At 41.3% G+C, this 21,137-nt stretch overlaps 1 protein-coding gene across 4 annotated transcripts in view; it reads left to right on the forward strand.

The window, feature by feature from the left end:
• The window catches only part of LOC139466697 (SCY1-like protein 2), a 34,374-nt gene extending 14,267 nt beyond the window's left edge, over positions 1 to 20,107 (forward strand). For 2 of the 4 annotated variants that reach the window (XM_071248323.1, XM_071248325.1), the window contains 12 exons: positions 1,745 to 1,861; positions 3,538 to 3,663; positions 4,484 to 4,660; positions 5,213 to 5,233; positions 7,104 to 7,226; positions 9,959 to 10,072; positions 10,744 to 10,876; positions 11,388 to 11,506; positions 13,070 to 13,170; positions 13,414 to 13,495; positions 14,004 to 14,141; positions 15,756 to 20,107. In XM_071248323.1, the coding sequence (XP_071104424.1) occupies positions 1,745 to 1,861; positions 3,538 to 3,663; positions 4,484 to 4,660; positions 5,213 to 5,233; positions 7,104 to 7,226; positions 9,959 to 10,072; positions 10,744 to 10,876; positions 11,388 to 11,506; positions 13,070 to 13,170; positions 13,414 to 13,495; positions 14,004 to 14,141; positions 15,756 to 16,589 (2,085 nt within the window). In that variant the 3' untranslated portion in view covers positions 16,590 to 20,107. The remainder of the gene's footprint in view (positions 1 to 1,744; positions 1,862 to 3,537; positions 3,664 to 4,483; positions 4,661 to 5,212; positions 5,234 to 7,103; positions 7,227 to 9,958; positions 10,073 to 10,743; positions 10,877 to 11,387; positions 11,507 to 13,069; positions 13,171 to 13,413; positions 13,496 to 14,003; positions 14,142 to 15,755) is intronic. The other 2 variants (XM_071248324.1, XM_071248326.1) reach the window with 1 other exon arrangement.
• The last annotated feature ends 1,030 nt before the right edge of the window (positions 20,108 to 21,137 follow it).

Here is a 21,137-nt window from a genome sequence, read left to right on the forward strand (position 1 = left end):
TCTGATGAAGACGTGGAGGGGGTGCACCGTCTTGGGCCGCTGATCGCGGCACAAGCGGTCATCTAGGGGGTGTGTCCAGCGCAATTCCAAACTCCGCAGTCGTCAGTCCTTGCACGGTGGTCAATCTGGGTCGTCTCCAATGTTCCCACGCCGTGGGTACAGGAGTGGGGGTCCTGCAAACCAGCGCACTCACACCACAGGTGAGGCGGCTTTTTGTGTGTTTTATCCTTATTTGTATTTTGACAATTATTCATTTAATTGTCTGTCGTGTATTCCAACCTTGTGATACATGCTTACGAATACTGGAATTAGGTCACGCGCCTAATGCATACTTTAAGTAGGCTTGCTCTGGGATATACGGTCTGAAGGAAATTAATTTCCCTCTTTTCGACTGTTTAACCTGATCTAAGATTAAGCTCACGCGGATACAGTGTTCTCATCCGCTGCGGCGATGAAATACCTATCCAGTGGGGCCGTTTGGAGTCACCAATCGTTTTGGCAATGACGATTGAGCCTTACGGTATGCGCTTGACAGTGCTTTGGTATTCCTATAGGGTAACGCCTAGCTAGGTGCATGCGCATCGAGTGCTTCCGCCTTGGTGTTTACTTCCGCTGGTCGGAAGGAACGCTAGCAGTCAGGATTCGGGTTGTAGGTGCTCCCCACCGCCTACTGTGGTAGTCAGCCTCGGTATAACAGTGGTAACGTATTACTTAATGTAATTTGTAGAATTTTCCTATTAGGAATATTCTATAAGTAATACGTTACCACTGGGCTGCTGCCCGCCCGTCCGTCCCCCGAGCACTTGCTCTCGCAGGAGACAAGAGTGAAGGGTGTCACATGGCAGCTAGGTGGCTACGCACGTGCTGCATGAGGTAATTGAGATCTCTGTGGTAGATTTCGCTATAGCAGCAGTTGTGGGAGACAACAGCCTCGGTATAACAGTGGTAATGTATTACTTATAGAATATTCCGAATAGGAAAATTCTACAAAACAACTTTCACTCAATTGTCTGTTATAACAGTGCTGCTATGTAACAGTTAATGACGACACTAATAATATAGACACAATGGGGCGAAACACTGTTGGGCATAGTGTCATTTCATGGTTGTACTGCTCTCAGTAGTATATAGAGGGATGTCACTGCATCGCTGTGTAACATTCCCCTACTCAAATATCGCGCGTGATTGTATTCAAAACTGATTTTCAGAACATAATTGTTACAAATTTGGCCTGCTAGCTATTCAGGCTGTTGTTACCTTACCTTGAATCATGCTGTTAGAAGGAGCCTAGATTTACTAGTCATGCAAGTTTAAAAGAAACTGATTGAAAGCTAAACCATATATCAGCTGGACCATGTGGAACATGGGCATTTTTATCCCCAAAAGCACGAATTCAGTATTTGGATACATATCACATTGTGATTCAGGTATCGTGAGTCATCGATACTTGAGATAGGCATACCATGATACATCTAGTTCACATAGGTTAGATTTGACTTTCAGTTGGGTTAAGTCTGTTTTTATGATGAATGTTTACATTGTAACAAGCATGATCAGTGCCTGAAATTAAGCTTGACAGTCAAGGAGTCCTCACCACAGGCTTAAAATCTAGGGGCTCCCTTGTTTCAAATACTGCAGGATCAAAATCTCAATTCCAAACACTGCGTGGTGATGGATGTAGGATATCTGCCAGTGTAGAAGTCCCTTGTCTGATGTTGTTACTGATGCTGCTCCTGTCTTCCAGCTGCGACACTTCCGCTCCACCCTACTGGGCAGCATCCCTGATGAACTGAGGGACTACGTCAAACTGTTGCTGAATATTGAGCACACTGTCAGACCGGACCCTGCACAGTTGTCAAAAGTCAGAACATCATTCAGTTTCAAAATTGATATTTTCCATACACGATGTTACGTACATATTGGCTCACTACTGGGCATCTTTCTGGGTGATATAGTCAAACTGGTTGACCCAAGTTTGACCTGAAATCTAGGTGGATGGCTGCTCTAAACAGAGCCTTTGTCCTAGACCTTGGATGGTGGGTTTGAATCCCAAGTTTGACCTGATTATTATTATTTTTAAAAAAAAATTTTATTATTGTGTTTGACCTGATTATGGTCCTTGGTCTGTCAGCTCAATATCTCATGGTTTCATCAACAACCGTTAGGCTTTACAACATGTGTCTCCAAGATTTCTCTCATTAGGATGACACAATGTCAGGAATAGACACCAACTGGTCCACAGCCTCATTTGGGGCTAGTGGTCAAACAATTATATTTTTGGGAAACACCGCTAGTTCCTGGATTGTCACATGTCTTGGGCTGCCAGACTAGCTGCTGTGTCTAATTCGTACTATTATATAACACAATTCACTAACCTGTCAATGGATAAATGGCATTTTGTGAGACCAAATCACAGTCATCATAATCTACGCAATCTAGTTTGTACATATTTTAATTCCTCTCAGACACAATTTCAAAATGTTACTTAATGAATGCCAATTCCATTGAGATCCTTGGTTAGAACTGTCCGCAGCAATCTATTCTTGTCATAAGAGGCGACTTATAGATCGGATCGTCAGGCTCAGTCACTTGGTTGATTATGTGTCATCGTACTCAGCTCGCCTAGATCGTTGCTCACGATATCAGTCTCTGGATTCTCTGGTCTAGACTCAAGTGGCATTCAGCAAACAAACAATAAAGGCCAATGAAATGATGGCCATGTTATTACTGTCTACAGCAACACATCTTCTCCTTCTGTAAATAATAAGTAAAGTTCTTCAGTGTGTTTGTAGTTGTCATGGAATTGTCATGTGTGTTTTGGGTGTTGCTTCAGGTGTCCTTTAAAGGGGAAGTGTACACGCAAAAATCACTTTCTTTCTTTTTCTAAACAAAACGCAATTTTAGAATTAGTTAGTATCTGTGTTTGAAAATATACACTATTTTTTTTCACAGTGAAAGTAGGAAGCTCACAATAGTGTGAAAGTGATATGCCGTTATGAGGCCTTCATTTAACGAGCGAAATAGGCCTGAGTTATCCCCCTTAGATTATGACGTAATTGGTGCCAATTCAACTGGGTCCCTGTCTATTCTCAACGCAAAAGATATCAAGGACCAGTTTGCGGTAAAACAACATGGTCTACGACACACTCCGGCGCAGTGGTGACTCAGCACAACACAATTCTGGCTGGCATCTGAGGTGCTAGAATCACAAAACTGTACCTACACCACGTGAAGCGGCTCTAACAAAGCATGATGACGTCATAATGTTTATCAATTGGCACCAATGACGTCATATTGCAAGGGGCATAAGCCATGGTGTTTTTGTTATGGAAATAGAACACTTGGTAAATGTGAAAAATATAAATCGTTTTAGTGCAAAAAATATGTTAATTAAATATGATGTTTTTATATTTTTGTCTATGACACTTCTATGTTAACACATTTGATGTGGAAAAAGTACAAGAAAAAATGGTTCATTCCCGTGTGAACTTGCCCTTTAACTTGCTGATGTGAAGTTATAAATCTTCATTCATTCAGGTGTCCTTCTTTGAGGATGTGGGGACAATGACCCTCCAGTACATGGACACGTTGTTCCAGAGAGACAATCTACAAAAGTCCCAGTTCTTCAAGGGGCTCCCCAAAATAGCTGGCAAACTGCCAAAGGTGGGACATGTTATTACCCTTTGAGTTACTTCAACATTCTTCACTGTTTACATGTCACTTAGCTTCTTCCCCGTGTGGTTTGACCTTTTCAAGGTCAGACCGTGGTGTGATGTAGAAGGTTACATAATGGATTGTGTGGTCAGGCTCAGTGAGTTGGTTGATTGTTGCTGAGAATACCTCTTACTGTATTCTCTGGTCCGTACTTTGTTATTTGCAGGTAACCGTTACATAACCCCAATATTGCTTAGGGTGGCATTAAACAGCAAACAACCTTTCCTGAGTGATACCCCTGTGAGATTCCAGGGCTCAATAGTGGCATAATATCCCATTCTTGTCTTAAGAGCCAACATATTATTATAGGATAGTTACACCGTGCTCTTGACAAAGGGAGTGGTTCACAATCAGATTTTTTCTCCGATACAGTAACCTCCATAGAAGGTCATGTTGGATGAACTCTGAGTAAACTTTGGCCAAATCTAGATGAAGGATGTGTGTTCTTGAACCAATCAGAAAATACCTTTCTAATAGGATCCAGCTTCATTTCTTTGATGGTTTGGTAATGTTGATCTTTGCAAAAGAAGAAAATACACAGAACGTCTAAAATATGCACAACACTATGATAGTGGGTCCTTTATTATTTCCACTTGGAACTGACAATTTGTGTTCATTTTAGAGATGCTGAAGTCAGATAGGCTGCTCTGAAAGTTTTGCTCGCTAGTACCTCATGTTTGGAAGCCTGGGGCTGATTGGCTGATAACAAAGTTAACCTCTCGCCTCCTACCATGATTGAATGTACAGGAGTTATCTGTGTGTGTTTCAGCGTGTGAATCAGCAGCGGATCCTGCCGGCGTTGTACAAGGAGTGTGTGAACCCAGACATGGTCCCCTTCGTCCTCCCCACAATCCTCCTTGTTGCTGAACAGTCCACCGAACGGGAATACGTCAACCTCATTCTTCCAGAACTCATCCCGCTCTTCAAGATACACGACCCAGTTCAGGTAGAGCCTCACATTACAGTATTACAGTATTACAGTATGACTATGATGAGTATCATGCAACTGTGTCACACAGTATCGATACTTATGTGCACAGCATTCACAGCAGTTGTTCTTATCATTGCATATAATGGGGCTGTCATGGAATAATATTTTTAATATTTTCAATGTTGATATTGATGGAAGTTCTAACATATGCTTTAGGCGCATGATGAGCATGGATGATGATGCAGCCTATATATATATATGGTATAAATAAGTCCTTAGCATCTCCAAAGACTAAAATCTGTTGGCACACAAATGTACTTTGAAATGTGTCCCTAGTCATATCATTAATCAAGATATACATGATATAGATATTTTAGGATATTAATTTCACAGAATTCAATCAATGAGAGTCCTAACAGCATTTCATTTCATGACTGTACTCTTTAAAGCTGAATATTATTTGGTAGTTATTCCTTGGCATATGTTCCATGATTTTCTTTCTGTTCTGAGCATGGTCTGTTTGATGAGTTTGGATAATTAGCTTTTCTTATTACTTTTGTTTTATAGAGACCACAGTCAACATACACGGTGAACTTGCTTTCACATCTTCACTGCTTAACATGTTCAACTAACCATGTGTCCAGCTAGACATGTAGATGTAGTTGCTTCCCACTCAAATAACGTGTCATGTCCGAAGTGTGTGTCCTTGTCCTAAATGTATTAATAAGTGTCTTTATATTTCTGATATTAACCATATTTACTGTAATGGACTTTGTGCCGAGTTCTGCTGTCCCCTGGGACATTGCTGACCCAGTGGTGCTGCAGTGCAGTGTGGATACCCAGGGGCTGCGCGAGTACGTTCCCTGGTCAGCTGTTTCCAGCCGTGACATGCTGGAATAGGGCTGACCACACCATCTACACTCACACACTCACACACTCACAGAGCCATGTTTGCTCACTTATCAAGCACTGATAACAGGCCTTGTGTTTTGTTGTACTTACATTGCTCTGGTTTGTCATTGTGATTACTGGAGCATCGTCCAGTTTAGCATTTTAGAGATTTCTTAAAGCCAGTTTGGTTTTAATAAATGGTTTGATTTAAATGCCAAAGGATAGAACTTTAAATTTTTCATTTATAGAATCAAACCGCTCAGATTTAATTATTTTGTGTAGTTACAAGATCTGGACCTTTATGTAGGATATTGAGGCTTCGATAAAAACAAATTAACATTCAAAGCTAGTATTTCTCAGGGACGGCAATGTTCAAGGATCTTCAGATTGGAAAGCCATGTGGTCAGTTTCTGTAAATTGTGCCCTGTGATCAACCCTTTCAGACCCCGACAGTACTGATGTCTGTTCTGGGCAAGGATTAACATCTTTTCCACAAGTATTGAGTCATAACAACATACATACAAAAATACACCACAGTGTTTGGCATATTTAGAAGACTGCTTTTGTTACCAATCACGTTGTGCTGTTCTCTGGTATGTTTTGATTTAAATAGTTTGATTTAAATGAGTTTATTTTCCCTCAGCTAGTTTTGTATATATTGACTGTTTAGCTTTTAGGCTGTTGCTGCTATGCCCACTGCCGGCATTTTACTTCAACATTTTATGGGTATGAAAAAATAATAGCGAAAGAGGAGGGCTCGCCAAAGCATATCACAACTATACTTGAACACTGAACATTAATTAGGGACTGATCATATATTATAGGGAGGGTGGGGTCATGGAAAACTGTTACCAGTAGATGTATTTGGGGGAAGGCATGAAAAAATGTAACATAAAATATTCAGATCATTAAATATGATACAGCCCTAAACAAATCTCCCCTATAACCCAAAATGTTAATTATGGACAATAGAATGATGTTCAGGGATGGAAATCCATCTATTTATTATGGCCTCATCATGTCTTGTTGGTAAATATCAGATTGTGAGTGATATTCATTTGCAGCTTAGGCACACAGTTTTTATATTTTGATTCACAGGCCCGCTGCCCCTACTGAAAAGCATTCAAAAAAGACATAAATTAGACATATAAGTATCCTGCTACTAATGTTGATCCTTAATAAAAAATGTTATATATAAATTCCATGTCTACATCACCATAGGTGATTCCAAAAGTCAGCTGCAGTTTTAACTCCACGTTAGAATGATTTTCAAATATATAAGTTAATAAACAAACAAACAAACACAATTAAATAAAAAATTGACATAGCTGTGTATTTTTGTTCCGACCAACCTTGTGTGGAAAAACTGGAATAAATCCATGAAGCAAAGTTTAAATAGTGTGGCCTTACATGGCATTTGAATTCTTAGAGCCAGCAAGTTTCTCAATATTTGTACTGGCTTGGTCCTGATCTGTTAGTGAGGGGAATGAAATGTGTTGATCCGAGGATCCATGTTGGGATCCATGTGTGCTGAGTGGTTGTGTGACGTGTGTTTTCCTTGTTGTAGGTCTCGCTGATATTTCTTCAAAACATGAACCTGCTCCTTGGCAAGACACCCCAACAAGACATCAAGACTCAGATCCTGCCCATGATATACCGGGCGCTAGAGGTGGACAACCCACAGATACAGGTGACCAGCAGACAGGCCCCCTAAAGTCCTATGACTAAACGTAATCAGATCATTGTGTGGAGCTCACCCGGCAACATACCAACAAATAAAACCTTGGCATGCAGGGTGTGGGCAAGCAGTCAAAAGTGCCTGGCTAGCAAGTGCCAGGTGCTGAGGTCGTATCCGGCTAGTGACTGGGGTGTTATTCAGCCCTGAGACCAACAATGTTTACAGGTCTTTACAGTGTTGTCACTACCCACAGTGTACTGAGGTCGTATCCGGCTAGTGACTGGGGTGTTATTCAGCCCTGAGACCAACAATGTTTACAGGTCTTTACAGTGTTGTCACTACCCACAGTGTACTGAGGTCGTATCCGGCTAGTGACTGGGGTGTTATTCAGCCCTGAGACCAACAATGTTTACAGGTCTTTACAGTGTTGTCACTACCCACAGTGTACTGAGGTCGTATCCGGCTAGTGACTGGGGTGTTATTCAGCCCTGAGACCAACAATGTTTACAGGTCTTTACAGTGTTGTCACAACCCCTAGTGTACATTACGTACTTAGTGTACTTGTGGTGTCTTAGTTCAAATGTATGGGCGGCCATTCGGTCAAAAAATACAAAGTTGAAAAAAAGGACAAAAGTACACAATTAAGGTTAAATATGACGAATAAAGAACTAAATGTTACTACTACAGGTCAAAATACAATATTAATAGTCAAATGTTACGAAAAGACGTCATAAGAAAAGAAAGAACTATGTGTACGAAAGAACGTCAGTGAGCACGAAAGGACGTTTTCAATAAAGAACGTCAGTGAGCACGAAAGGAAGTTTTCAATAAAGAACGTCCGTGAACACTAAAGGACGTTGACAATAAAGAACGCCAGATGGCGCTGCAATTTGTAAAACATTCCGAGTTTAATCGGCTTATTCCGCCGTGTATAGTATATGATATCTGCATGCCAAGGTGCACAATGTATTACGTCATTCCTCGTGCACTCATACATTGTGCACCTCGGCATGCAGTTATCATATACTATACACGGCGGAATAAGTCTTTTCGTAACATTTGACTATTAATATTGTATTTTGACCTTTAGCAGTAACATTTAGTTCTTTATTCGTAATATTTGACCTTAATTGCGTACTTTTGTCCTTTTTTTCAACTTTATATTTTTTTACCGAATGGCCGCCCATACAAATGTGCCCCTCTTTCCCCAGCAGGGAATGGGTACCCGATATGTGAGGTGGATGTAAAAACCTTCTAGCACCCCTAGTCAGCTTGGGTTGTGTACTCCCCAGGGAGTATATAATGGTAAAACTGGAATGCAAACAGATCCACTAGTCGGGGAACACATAAAACCACATTCGTGCAGATACTATACCTGGTAACCAGCGGTATATAAATATATATAAATTAAATATAAAAAAATCTCAGTTTGATGTAAATGTTGTCAAATTGTAAATGATAAACATGGCGGTAAGATGTTGTTGCCTGTTCATGAGTATGGTCGCCAGTTGGCTCTAGGCACACAGCCACACACAGTCAACATCACACCGTATTCCCCTCATTTAAAGTCTGCTTCTTTAGTACGTTATGTTCAGATAATTCGTCAAATCTTTGAAACTTGATTTATTAGTTGCCTGTGAAGAGATCACCCATTTAATAAACATACAGCTGAATTACACATTGTAATGTATTGCACATTGTGTAATACCAAAGCGTGTGCTTATGTACTGAGGGAAAAAGTTTCACTTACAAGTTTTGACCCGTGAAGATCCGGGAAAGAATAGGTCTTCAGCAACCCATGCTTGCCATAAAAGGCGGCTATGCTTGTCGTAAGAGGCAACTAGTGTTTGATGCATGTCATCGATCCTAATTGCGTGGATCAATGTTCATGAGGTCAATCACTGGATTGTCTAGTCCAGACTTGATTATTTACAGACCGCCGTCATATAGCTGGAATATTGCTGAGTGTGACGTTAAACAACAAACCAACAAACACTAACAAGTGTTGAAAACTCCCAACATCCCTCGGCTTATTGCATGTAGAGATGACAGAACACAGAGAGGAGCTTATGCACGCTCGATGACCCCAGCAACCCTGTTGCTAGGCTGACAGCACATAGTATTGTTTCGCCGGTGTATCTTGCAACAAAATTCCACAAATTATGTCATAGGGTATTGTGACGTTATTGTTTCACATGGTGATTGTAGGTCAATGACAGTCGCAAGTCTATGTTAAAGTATTGGAGTTATGATAACCTAAGCGCTACGACATCTTTATGGAACTGACCCCTGAATTCTGAAGGTGAAGGCCTTTGTATGGTATTAAATACATATGTGTCAGCTTTTGACGTTTTTGAAGTATTATTCTATTAAACTCATTTGGATTATGCTGTGGATCATGTAGATGTCTGCCTATTCACACACGACTGTGAAATTTTAGAATAGTTATAAACGGCAAGTAATAATGAAAATACTAAACAAGTTTTCGTGTAATACCAATTAATGAAACTCGTGAATAGTTCTGGTATTACACAGGAGCTCGTTTAGCGTTCTATACCCGGTATGTATTACTTATCATTAAGAGATTCTGTGTAGCTTCATTCCACTGTCTCCAACAGCTTTGGATTTATCTTGCTGACAACAAGGAATAAATTGCTGAAAAATGTGACCGGATAGAATGACAGTATAGCGCTGCCAGGGTGTACGAGCTGAGAAGTATTTCAAATGTTTCTGATTGCTTGCAGGAGCTGTGCCTGAACATTGTGCCTACATTTGCTGAGATGATCGAATATTCCTCCCTGAAGAATGCAATAGTCCCCAGGATAAAGAAACTCTGTCAGGCAACCAGCACCTTAACAGTGAGTGTGGAGGAAACCATGGGCACAGTCACTTGTGTGCCATTGTTGTTGGAGGATTGGAATCCCAGATTCACCCTGATTATGATCCTTGGATTGTCAGCACAATACCCATAATTAAGGTTGACAATAAATATCGGTTTTGAGAATTTTCCTCTCTGTAAGTGACCAACCATTTGATATTCTTGTGGAGGGAGGGGGGATTTTGAAAAATATAATTATGCTTCGGACTGATGGAAAAAAAGAAATTGCCTGCCCAAAAAAGTACATTGCTGCAAGGTGTTTTTCCTTAACAAAAATTTCAGACTCATAGTTTTACATAAAAAAGATATCTGGTTTTCTAGCTGTAGTTGAAAAAATATCCAACCACGATACAAAATCCCAGGTACCCCCTAGAATGTTAAATGCTCAGCCCCTAAGCCTACACATAGCAATTTTGTTCAGACCAGCATTAAGCCAACTTGCTTGCTGGATATGAAACATTTATTTAAGAATTGACTTCATTTTGCTTTGTTATGGAGGTATACTAATCACTTGCCATCTATTTATATGATATTGAATGGTGGTACAGCAGTCCGAGTTCTCAGGCGTGTTAAAGTGTCAATATCTGTGATATTCAGTCAATGTATGTGATGCTACTGAGGGCCCTGAGACTGTGTGGTTGGTGTGTACAGATCCGTGTGAACTGCCTGCTGTGTCTGGGCAAGCTGCTGGAGTACATGGACCGGTGGTACGTCCTGGACGAGATCCTCCCTTTCCTCCCACAGATACCCTCCAGAGAACCCGCGGTCCTCATGAGCATACTAGGTGAGAGGTCACTGCCATGTTGGTTTGATATCTACAGTAGTACTCCGGGGGCAATCAAACTATACTCTAATAATCACTCTGGTAATTTGAGGGGTCATTATTTTATAGATTTGTATACCATACCCATTTAAAGAAACATAGTTTTCACTGCAACAAAATATCCTAAAGATATTTCATGATCCCTAACTTTGTTTGTTCAGTATATGTTGTCAGTGATAGTGAATGTGTCATGGATGATTTGACAGCTAGATGATGCATTTAGCACATCAAGATTACTTACCTTGGTATCACAATGAGATATTCTCGGTTAAGTTCACTTAACTGCATTTGATAGGTTTCAGGTTTGTGATAGCATAATCATATCATTGTAACATATCATGGATACATGAAGTTTATACCTTATCTGCCAGTGGGGGATATTAGAGCAAATGACCCATTCTGTACCCAAGTATCTTGCTGTTACGGAAGGTAATACATTCTTGTTTATTTACCATTCTGTGTGGTGGTGCAGGTATATACAAGGTGACCATGGGCCATGCCAAGCTGGGAATGACCAAGGACATGCTGGCCAACAAAGTGATCCCTTTCCTGGTGCCCCTGTGTATTGATAACAACCTCAACCTCAGCCAGGTTAGTGGAACACAGCAGGAGAATAGGTGTCCCTACAAGGCAGGCTTTGTTACAGCTTGGATGATTAACAGGGAGGTATCCAATGAACAAGGAGGTATTCAATTAACAGAGAGGTATTCAATGAACAGGGAGGTATCCAAAGATCCAATGAACAGGGAGGTATTGAATGAACAGGGAGGTATTGAATGAACAGAGAGGTATCCAATGTACAGGGAGGTATTCAATTAACAGAGAGGTATCCAATGAACAGGGAGGTATCCAAAGATCCAATGAACAGGGAGGTATTGAATGAACAGGGAGGTATTGAATGAACAGAGAGGTATCCAATGAACAGGGAGGTATTCAATTAACAGAGAGGTATCCAATGAACAAGGAGGTATTCAATTAACAGAGGTATCCAATGAACAGAGAGGTATCCAATGAACAGGGAGGTGTTGAATGAACAGGGAGGCATCCAATGAACAGGGAGGTATTGAATGAACAGAGAGGTATCCAATGAACAGGGAGATATCCAAAGATCCAATGAACAGGGAGGTATTGAATGAACAGGGAGGTATTGAAAGAACAGGGAGGTATCCAAAGATCCAATGAACAGGGAGGTATTGAATGAACAGAGAGGTGTCCAATGAACAGGGAGGTATCAAAGATCCATTGAACAGGGAGGTATTGAATGAACAGAGAGGTATCCAAAGATCCAATGAACAGGGAGGTATTGAATGAACAGGGAGGCATCCAATGAACAGGGAAATATCCAAAGATCCAATGAACAGGGAGGTATTGAATGAACAGAGAGGTATCCAATGAACAGGGAGGTATTGAATGAACAGAGAGGTATTGAATGAACAGAGAGGTATCCAATGAACAGGGAGGTATCCAAAGATCCAATGAACAGGGAGGTATTGAATGAACAGGGAGGTATTGAATGAACAGGGAGGTATCGAAAGATCCAATGAACAGGGAGGTATTGAATGAACAAGGAGGTATCCAAAGAGCCAATGAACAGGGAGGTATTGAATGAACAGAGAGGTATCCAATGAACAGGGAGGTATCCAAAGATCCAATGAACAGGGAGGTATCAAATGAGCAGGAAGGTATCCAATGAACAGGGAGGCATTGAATGAACAGAGAGGTATCCAATGAACAGGGAGGTATCCAATGAGCAATGAGATATCCAATGAACAGGGAGGTATCCGATGCCCAGGGAGGTATCCGATGACCAGGGAGGTATCTGATGAGCAGGGACGTATCATCTGTAAGGATTCTGGGTAAGAATTGGTTCTCAGCAACCGGTGCTTGTCATAAATGGCTCCTTTTTGGACGAAAAGGTCAATCTCGGTTGCTTGTTTGACTGTGCGTGCCATCGTACCCTGGTCCAGACTTAATTATTTACAGGCCACCGTCACATAGGGGGAATTTGCAGCGCAGCGTTCAACAACAAACAAGGCTTTGCACGATCATGTAGAATGTACAAAAGGGATTTATACTTTGTAAAGCACTACTCCCATCTTGTCATCATGTCAGTGTCATGCTGATTATCCTCTTCAACCTTCTGTCTGATTGCAGTTCAATGCGTTTGTAGCCACAGTACGTGAAATGTTCGGCAAGGTCGAGAGTGAGCAGCGCACCAAGCTGGAGCAGCTGGACCAGATGAAGCAAGAACAGAAGTAAGTGGGTCAGATGCTGCCACCACACCTCATCACATGTCACAGTCCTGTGGCTTTCCCAGTGTGGAACTTGTCCCAGTAATCTCACCGTGTCATAAGTGTTGACAAGAACGGGTAGTCAGGCTCTATGAATTGTGTGATTGCATGTTATTGTGATCGGATGGAATGGACTGTTGCGTCAGCACCTTCCCATGTGTGAAGTGTTTTTATTATATGGTTTATGTTGTGTTTTGTTCACTGCAGGACTCTGGAGATCTCGAAGATCTCAAGTCAGGCAGACAAGAACCTGATCCCTGATGTTGGGCAGCAGAAGAACCAGACGATGGTGAGATCTCTTGTCACTGAGGGGAACTGTGTGTGTCTATCAGAGCTTACAGGCACACACAGTGTTCATGGTGATTTGTGTTTTAAGAATGTAATATATCCTCATGGATTGAACTCTTCAGTCAGATAATCAGTACTGGGTCTCTGCGGCATGAAGTAAGAATTGGATTTATGCTTGATCATTTTAAACAAGATTATGTAAACAAACAAATAATCCTACCAACATTAAGACATTGAAGCTCATTCTGATATTTATTTAGCAAACATTAAACATATTATTATAAGTCTTTTCTCCCTGTAACATATATACAGCTGTAGCTCTTTTATAGAGACTTGGGGGTCTTATTTGATTATATTCTTTTTTAAACTTTGATTGATCTAGTATTGCAAGTAACCTGAAAATCATTTGTTATTATTTTAAATAATTGCATGGAGATGTATACGGGTATGTTATGTTAAATCAGAATGTATAAAGCATCAAGTGATTGTGTTGTGTGCCTGTTCCACAGATGGACAAGTTCCTGTCAGGGTTTGGGATTGCTGGTTTGATGGGTGCCTCCCAGCAGACGGAGCCAAATGGGGGCCCTGTGCCGGTGGCCGCCCCCTCTACACCAAGGCCCTCTGTCCAGCCACCAGGCACTGCTAAGGTAATACATCCTGTTACAATATTATCACAGATCTTCAGTTTTAAAGACATATGGAGCATACCTGATTCATCCACTGTGAACCTTAAACAGGCATGAGAATGGGCTTGTCTGTTGATACTAAGTGACACCTTTGACCCAAGACCCACATGGCTGTGTTCTGTAATGAATGTTTGGTTGTCTTGTGTTCACAATGTGGTTGATGGTGTGTCACTGTGCCCCGACAGTGGGCATTGTTGTTCATGATGTCAACCACTGGTTGTCTTGTGTTCACAATGTGGGTGATGGTGTGTCACTGTGCCCCGACAGTGGGCATTGTTGTTCATGATGTCAACCACTGGTTGTCTTGTGTTCACAATGTGGGTGATGGTGTGTCACTGTGCCCCGACAGTGGGCATTGTTGTTCATGATGTCAGCCACTTGTTGTCTTGTGTTCACAATGTGGGTGATGGTGTGTCACTGTGCCCCGACAGTGGGCATTGTTGTTCATGATGTCAACCACTGGTTGTCTTGTGTTCACAATGTGGGTGATGGTGTGTCACTGTGCCCCGACAGAGGGCATTGTTGTTCATGATGTCAACCACTGGTTGTCTTGTGTTCACAATATGGTTGATGGTGTGTCACTGTGCCCCGACAGTGGGCATTGTTGTTCATGATGTCAACCACTGGTTGTCTTGTGTTCACAATATGGTTGATGGTGTGTCACTGTGTCCCGACAGTGGGCATTGTTGTTCATGATGTCAGCCACTTGTTGTCTTGTGTTCACAATATGGTTGATGGTGTGTCACTGTGCCCCAACAGTGGGCATTGTTGTTCATGATGTCAGCCACTTGTTGTCTTGTGTTCACAATATGGTTGATGGTGTGTCACTGTGCCCCGACAGTGGGCATTGTTGTTCATGATGTCAACCACTGGTTGTCTTGTGTTCACAATATGGTTGATGGTGTGTCACTGTGCCCCGACAGTGGGCATTGTTGTTCATGATGTCAACCACTGGTTGTCTTGTGTTCACAATATGGTTGATGGTGTGTCACTGTGCCCCGACAGTGGGCATTGTTGCTCATGATGTCAACCACTGGTTGCCTTACCCAGACTTACTTTCATGCTGCTAGAATATTGCCAACTCCAAAGTAAAATAACATTGACACATCCACTCTTGTCACAGCCTCTTGTGTCAAAAGGTACTGACTATAAGGCATGTGTGCATATCCTGATGTGGGTCATGAAGGCCCCAGTCATCAAAGGTTGCAGAGTTGCATCCCTTGGTCTTGCCAGGAACCTGTGATCAAGGGTTCAGATCCTGGATTACCCTTATTTTGTTTCTAGATTTGTCACCACAATGCCCATGCTTGTGGGTTTCACCAAAATGGTAATCGTCTAAGACCTGCATCACTTCAGGCTTTCCTTCCACATCAAACTGATATGCCTTTATAGTACTGAAATACTGTTCAAAGAAGTGTTAAACCAAACCCACTCATATCCTGACAGGGTGGATTGTTCCATATTCTGTCAACCACCAGTTTGTCTGACCCAAGCTTTGCTATATACACAGGCTGATGTAAAAGCTAGAATATGGCCTTAGACAACATTCACTCACCCACTCACTCAATGTTGCAGGTGTCGTTGTCCTTGGAGGAGAAACAGAGGCTAGCTCGACAACAAGAACAGGAGCAGAAGCTGAAAGGACAGCGACCGCTCTCTGCTCACAACACACAGAATAAACCAAAGACAAATGACAAAGTGAAAGACCTGACTTCTACCTTGATGGACACGAACCTCAGAAACATGTCCAGTACAACGCCCAAATCTCAGCCCATGTCCTCCATGGGAGGCCAGTCAGGTCCAGTGATGGGAGGCGGTATGTCCAGTTGCTCATACGGAATGTCCAGCTCTTCATCAACAGGCAGTGGGGGCTACACTGGGATGAACAGTGGGGGCAGTTTCGGAGGAATGAACAACAGTTCCAGTTTTGGATCAAACAATAGTTCTGGGTTTGGAGGAGTGAACAATAGTTCTGGGTTTGGAGGAGTGAACAATAGTTCTGGGTTTGGAGGAATGGGCTCCATGAACACTGCTGGCCAGAACAAACAAAAAATGGACATGTCTGCTTTTGATTCCTTGTTGCCCAGTTCAAATCAACCAAAGAAGTCTATGAATGAAATGGCACAACCTAGAACTGTGGGGATGCCGGGTCAGCAAGGCATGATGGGTGGGCAGAGGATGGGGATGGTGGGTAATGTGGGCGTGATGGGAAACCCGGGCATGATGGGATACCAGCAGAACATGAATGGAGGTTTTGGACAGATGGGGAACCAGATGGGGAACCAGATGAACTTTGGATGTGTGGGGAGTACCGGATCCATGCCCACGTCCAATTCCCAAATGCTGACTCCCCAAACATCCAGTCAAGTGAAACCCAGTGGGAATGACTTAGCTGATATTTTTGGCTGAATTGTTTATGTGATCATTTTTAAATGTTACCATGGTTACCATGGTTTATTCTCATAACAAACAAAAGGACTCTACAAAAGGAGCTGTGTTTCAGTTGGTTTTGAAACATTGTGTTACAGTCGGACAAGTGAAAAAGACAAATTATGAACATCGTTTTTATCTCCTGCTCAAGACATGTCCCTTGAAGTAAATCTTGTCTGACAAGCTGAGTACTTAATATGTTGTTGTTAGGTGAAACTGTTGAAGATGCAGCAATATGGGAATGTGTAGCAAATGCTCTTCAAGACACAGCAATGACACTAGTCATCAAGTCATCAATAATGTTATGTTAATATAGTTGAGGTCATGTATGAGCCTGATTATTTGTGCAATATGTTTGGGAAAATGCTCTTGTTTGTACTTACATTACTGATTGAGTGGAGGTACCACAGTTTTATGATCTGAGTATATCCATCAATCAAACATCCTTCTGCCTACTCAGGACAGTAATCTTCCAAACTGAATTGTCATAGAAGCTTCCTGTTTGTATGCGTGACGTATTGAACTCTTGTGGATTCTGGGTGAGCAGAGGCCCCAGTGCTTCATGCTTGTAGTACATGCCAGTTATCATGATTACAGTTTGCCTTGATATGGCAGGAATATTGCTGATAGCATCAACTGACTGTCATTCAGTCCTACTGGCCCTGCAGCAGTGCTGTAGATAACACTGTAAGGCCTTAAGTTGTCCTAGTGATCCATCTTGGAGTAACTGGGACACTGTTCTCTAAAAGATGCATACTAAGCTATTCCGAATACCTGGAGTACTGCTGCTGTAAAGTAGAAATATGGTCCTGGACAAAGGTTCAGCGCCTCCCTTTCTTTATTTCCTAAACATGAGTGTGTCTGCTTGAACTATCTACACATGACATTGATCTCACTGTGTTACAAGTCTGAGATGCCACTGATGAAAGAGCACGTGGCCTCAAGTACCATCCTCTGTATCCACAGGCTTGGCATTTCGGTAAACTAACGTCTGAATCCATTGCCGTGGTTATCACGATCTCAAATTACCTGCCCTTGATTTTCATGAACATTTTATCAACCAAATGTTGACGTAAGAAAAAATAAAATGGGTAAGGAGGTATCTTGTGTTGCCTAGAAACCAAAACGCCTGTCAGTTTTAATGGACATGAAGACATCATTTCCATCAAAAAGATTTTTTAGGGCTTTCTTTTACATGTCAGTCAGTATTTTTATGTTAAATTTCTTATGTTTTTGATATTGCCAACCCAACATTGAGGCTGGTTTGTGACTTGCATCTCTGAGTGGACTGTTAGACTGAGTAGCGTAGCATGTTAACAGCGGCGTTAAACCCAACTCACTCACTCACTCACTAGTTTGAAGACACTATCTCTTTAAACATGTGTTGTTGTATTTGTTGTTATTAAGCAGATGTAAGATGCTATTTTATACATTTGTTCCTCTGGTGCAGTTAGAGCCATAGAGTCAAGACTATTTATGCTCTGGTGCAGTTAGAGCCATAGATTCAAGAGACTATTTATGCTCTGGTGCAGTTAGAGCCATAGAGTCAAGAGACAATTTATGCTCTGGTGCAGTTAGAGCCATAGTCAAGAGACTATTTATGCTCTGGTGCAGTTAGAGCCATAGATTCAAGAGACTATTTATGCTCTGGTGCAGTTGGAGCCATAGAGTCAAGACTATTTTTTTAATGACTAAAATCTGAAGTCTGATTAAAATTCTGATTTTTAACTATCAAACACACCTCCACATGCTGTATGTACAGAGAAAGGTGTTACTGTAAAAAGACATGTATACATGCAAGTACATTATTTTAATCAGTCCAGGGGCGGTCGGGTAGCCTGGTGGTTAAAGCGTTCGCTCGTCACGCTGAAGACCCGGGTTCAATTCCCGACATGGGTACAATGTGTGAAGCCCATTTCTGGTGTTCCCCGCCGTGATATTGCTGGAATATTGCTAAAAGTGGCGTAAAATCAAACTCACTCACTCACTTAATCAGACCTTCGGATTGCTGTGAAGTCAACATGCCTATATAACATTCCCTGTTGTTATGGCTTTAACGGAAATACATTTGTTGTAATTGAAAAGGCACCATGTTACACAACATGTATCTCGTGTTACATTTACTTCTCGGCGATTCCTGGTTGGAACAGGTCCGAAGTAACCTTGCGGTAAGAGGCGACTAAATGGACTGGGTGATCATGCACAGCGACTTGGTTGTATTTCATTAACTCTGGTGTTGTGGACATTGCTGATTGTATCAGTCACTGGTTTGTATGGCCCAGAATATTGCTGGCTGCAGTGATATTGCTGGAATATTGCTGAGTGCCATGTTAAACAACTAACAAACATACAAACAGACGTTACATTTATATCATCTATATTACTGGGAAAATGTTAGGCATTCACTCGCTTGCTTAAAGCAATTAACCAATGATTAACACATTCTTTGGGGTAGTTACTTTTCTTTATAATTTGTATCTGGTATATAATATTATTTTTTGGGCAAGTATTCCTTCATATTATGAAAATATTCTCATGCTTGTGTCCATACAAAGAGTATCTTTTTGTCAGAAATAATAAGACATTTATTTACATTCTACAAACATATCAGTCTGTGATTGGAAGAATTCATTTTTTGACATTAACCAATGACTGAAGGGTCTGTGTATCATGTTTCTTTCTTAGCTCACCTGACTGAAAGTCAAGTGAGCTTGTGTCATATTCTGTTTGTCTGGCATTGTGTGTCGTAAACACCTTTTCAGAAACCACTGGACCAATGAAGTTTAAACTTCAGAAAAACAACAACTATTTGTTCAAGAGGTTTGAATCTGATATTCAAAGTCCACCACTGTTGAAAATCCTATTCATTGTCATTAATGGACCAGTTTTGTACAAAATTAATTAAATCTGGTATTTGTTTAGTTATTTGTGGGATTCACTACATATGTTTGGGTTTGTTTTCAACATTTTACAATGACCATGCTCTTGTATTCTCTCAAAACTCATATTTGTCTCTGTAAAAGTCTTTCGCTGAAATTTCCAGATTTAAGGAGATGAACTTGTGGCATATTCTTATGATATTTTGGCCAAATCATTAGATGTTAATGTTAATTTCAATATTTCTGCTGAAAATTGAATATTGATGCTGACAGCAAGTTTTGTTTAGTGGCAATCTTTGTTGACATTTAAGGCTGTTGACTACATATCCAGGTGAGCTACAGTGCCGTGGCACTGGTTTTTTTTCAGTTGGTATCTGACTTCAATATTATGATTTATCTTTTCCAGTAAATACTAGTAAGACGTTGTAGCTGGTTTCTCTTTACTAGGACAGTAATGCTACATTAGGGAGCTGAGCTTGGTGTATTTGTATTTATTGTTTGCCATAATATCATGTTGCGAAGCTTGTACCATTCCAAGTGCTCTGTTTACAATTGTTCTTCTTTGATCATATCTATGCCATTTGATGACAGCAGGCTGTGATTCTCCTTGTTCCATACATGAAGGAATAAAACGTATAAATATGTTGTGTTATTTGGCTTGGTTTGTCAGGTGTTATACCTGTGGGGGTAGAGTAGTTCCTCAGCACCCCGACTGCTGAAGTGTGTAATGTGGGTGGTTACAAACATTGTGTGACATTGTGTGACATTGTGCACACCCAGTGAGAGTGTTGCTCATGCTCTCTGACACTGGGTTGCCTGCCGTAAGTCTCCATAACCTACAGTGTAACCTACAGTGTAACCTACAGTGTTGTGTACCTGAAGTGTCACAAGTCTCTTTGATGGTTGGTTTGAACTCTCAAAATCCTTGATCCTTGTTTTGTAAACATCATACTCCTGCTCACTGCACTCACCAAAGACTTGCATCACATCTGACTTACCTTGCATCACATCTGACTTTCCTTGCATCACATCTGACTTACCTTGCATCACATCTGACTTACCTTGCATCACATTTGACTTTCCTTGCATCACATCTGACTTTCCTTGTATCACATCTGACTTTCCTTGTATCACATCTGACTTTCCTTGCATCACATCTGACTTTCCTTGTATCACATCTGACTTTCCTTGCATCACATCTGACTTACCTTGCATCACATCTGACTTTCCTTGCATCACATCTGACTTACCTTGCATCACATCTGACTTACCTTGCATCACATTTGACTTTCCTTGCATCACATCTGACTTTCCTTGTATCACATCTGACTTTCCTTGTATCACATCTGACTTTCCTTGCATCACATCTGACTTTCCTTGTATCACATCTGACTTTCCTTGTATCACATCTGACTTTCCTTGTATCACATCTGACTTACCTTGTATCACATCTGACTTTCCTTGTATCACATCTGACTTTCCTTGCATCACATCTGACTTTCCTTGCATTACATATGACTTACCTTGCCTAGATTCGGGGTAGAATAGGTCTTCAGCAACCCATGCTTGCCGTAAGAGGCGACTAACGGGATCGGGTAGTCAGGCTCAGGCTCGCTGACTTGGTTGATGCATGTCATCGATCCCAATT

This window comes from Haliotis cracherodii, unplaced genomic scaffold, assembly GCF_022045235.1.
Source record: "Haliotis cracherodii isolate W230 unplaced genomic scaffold, xgHalCrac1.p SCAF_19, whole genome shotgun sequence".
In the NCBI taxonomy this organism is placed as follows: Eukaryota; Metazoa; Mollusca; class Gastropoda; order Lepetellida; family Haliotidae; genus Haliotis; species Haliotis cracherodii.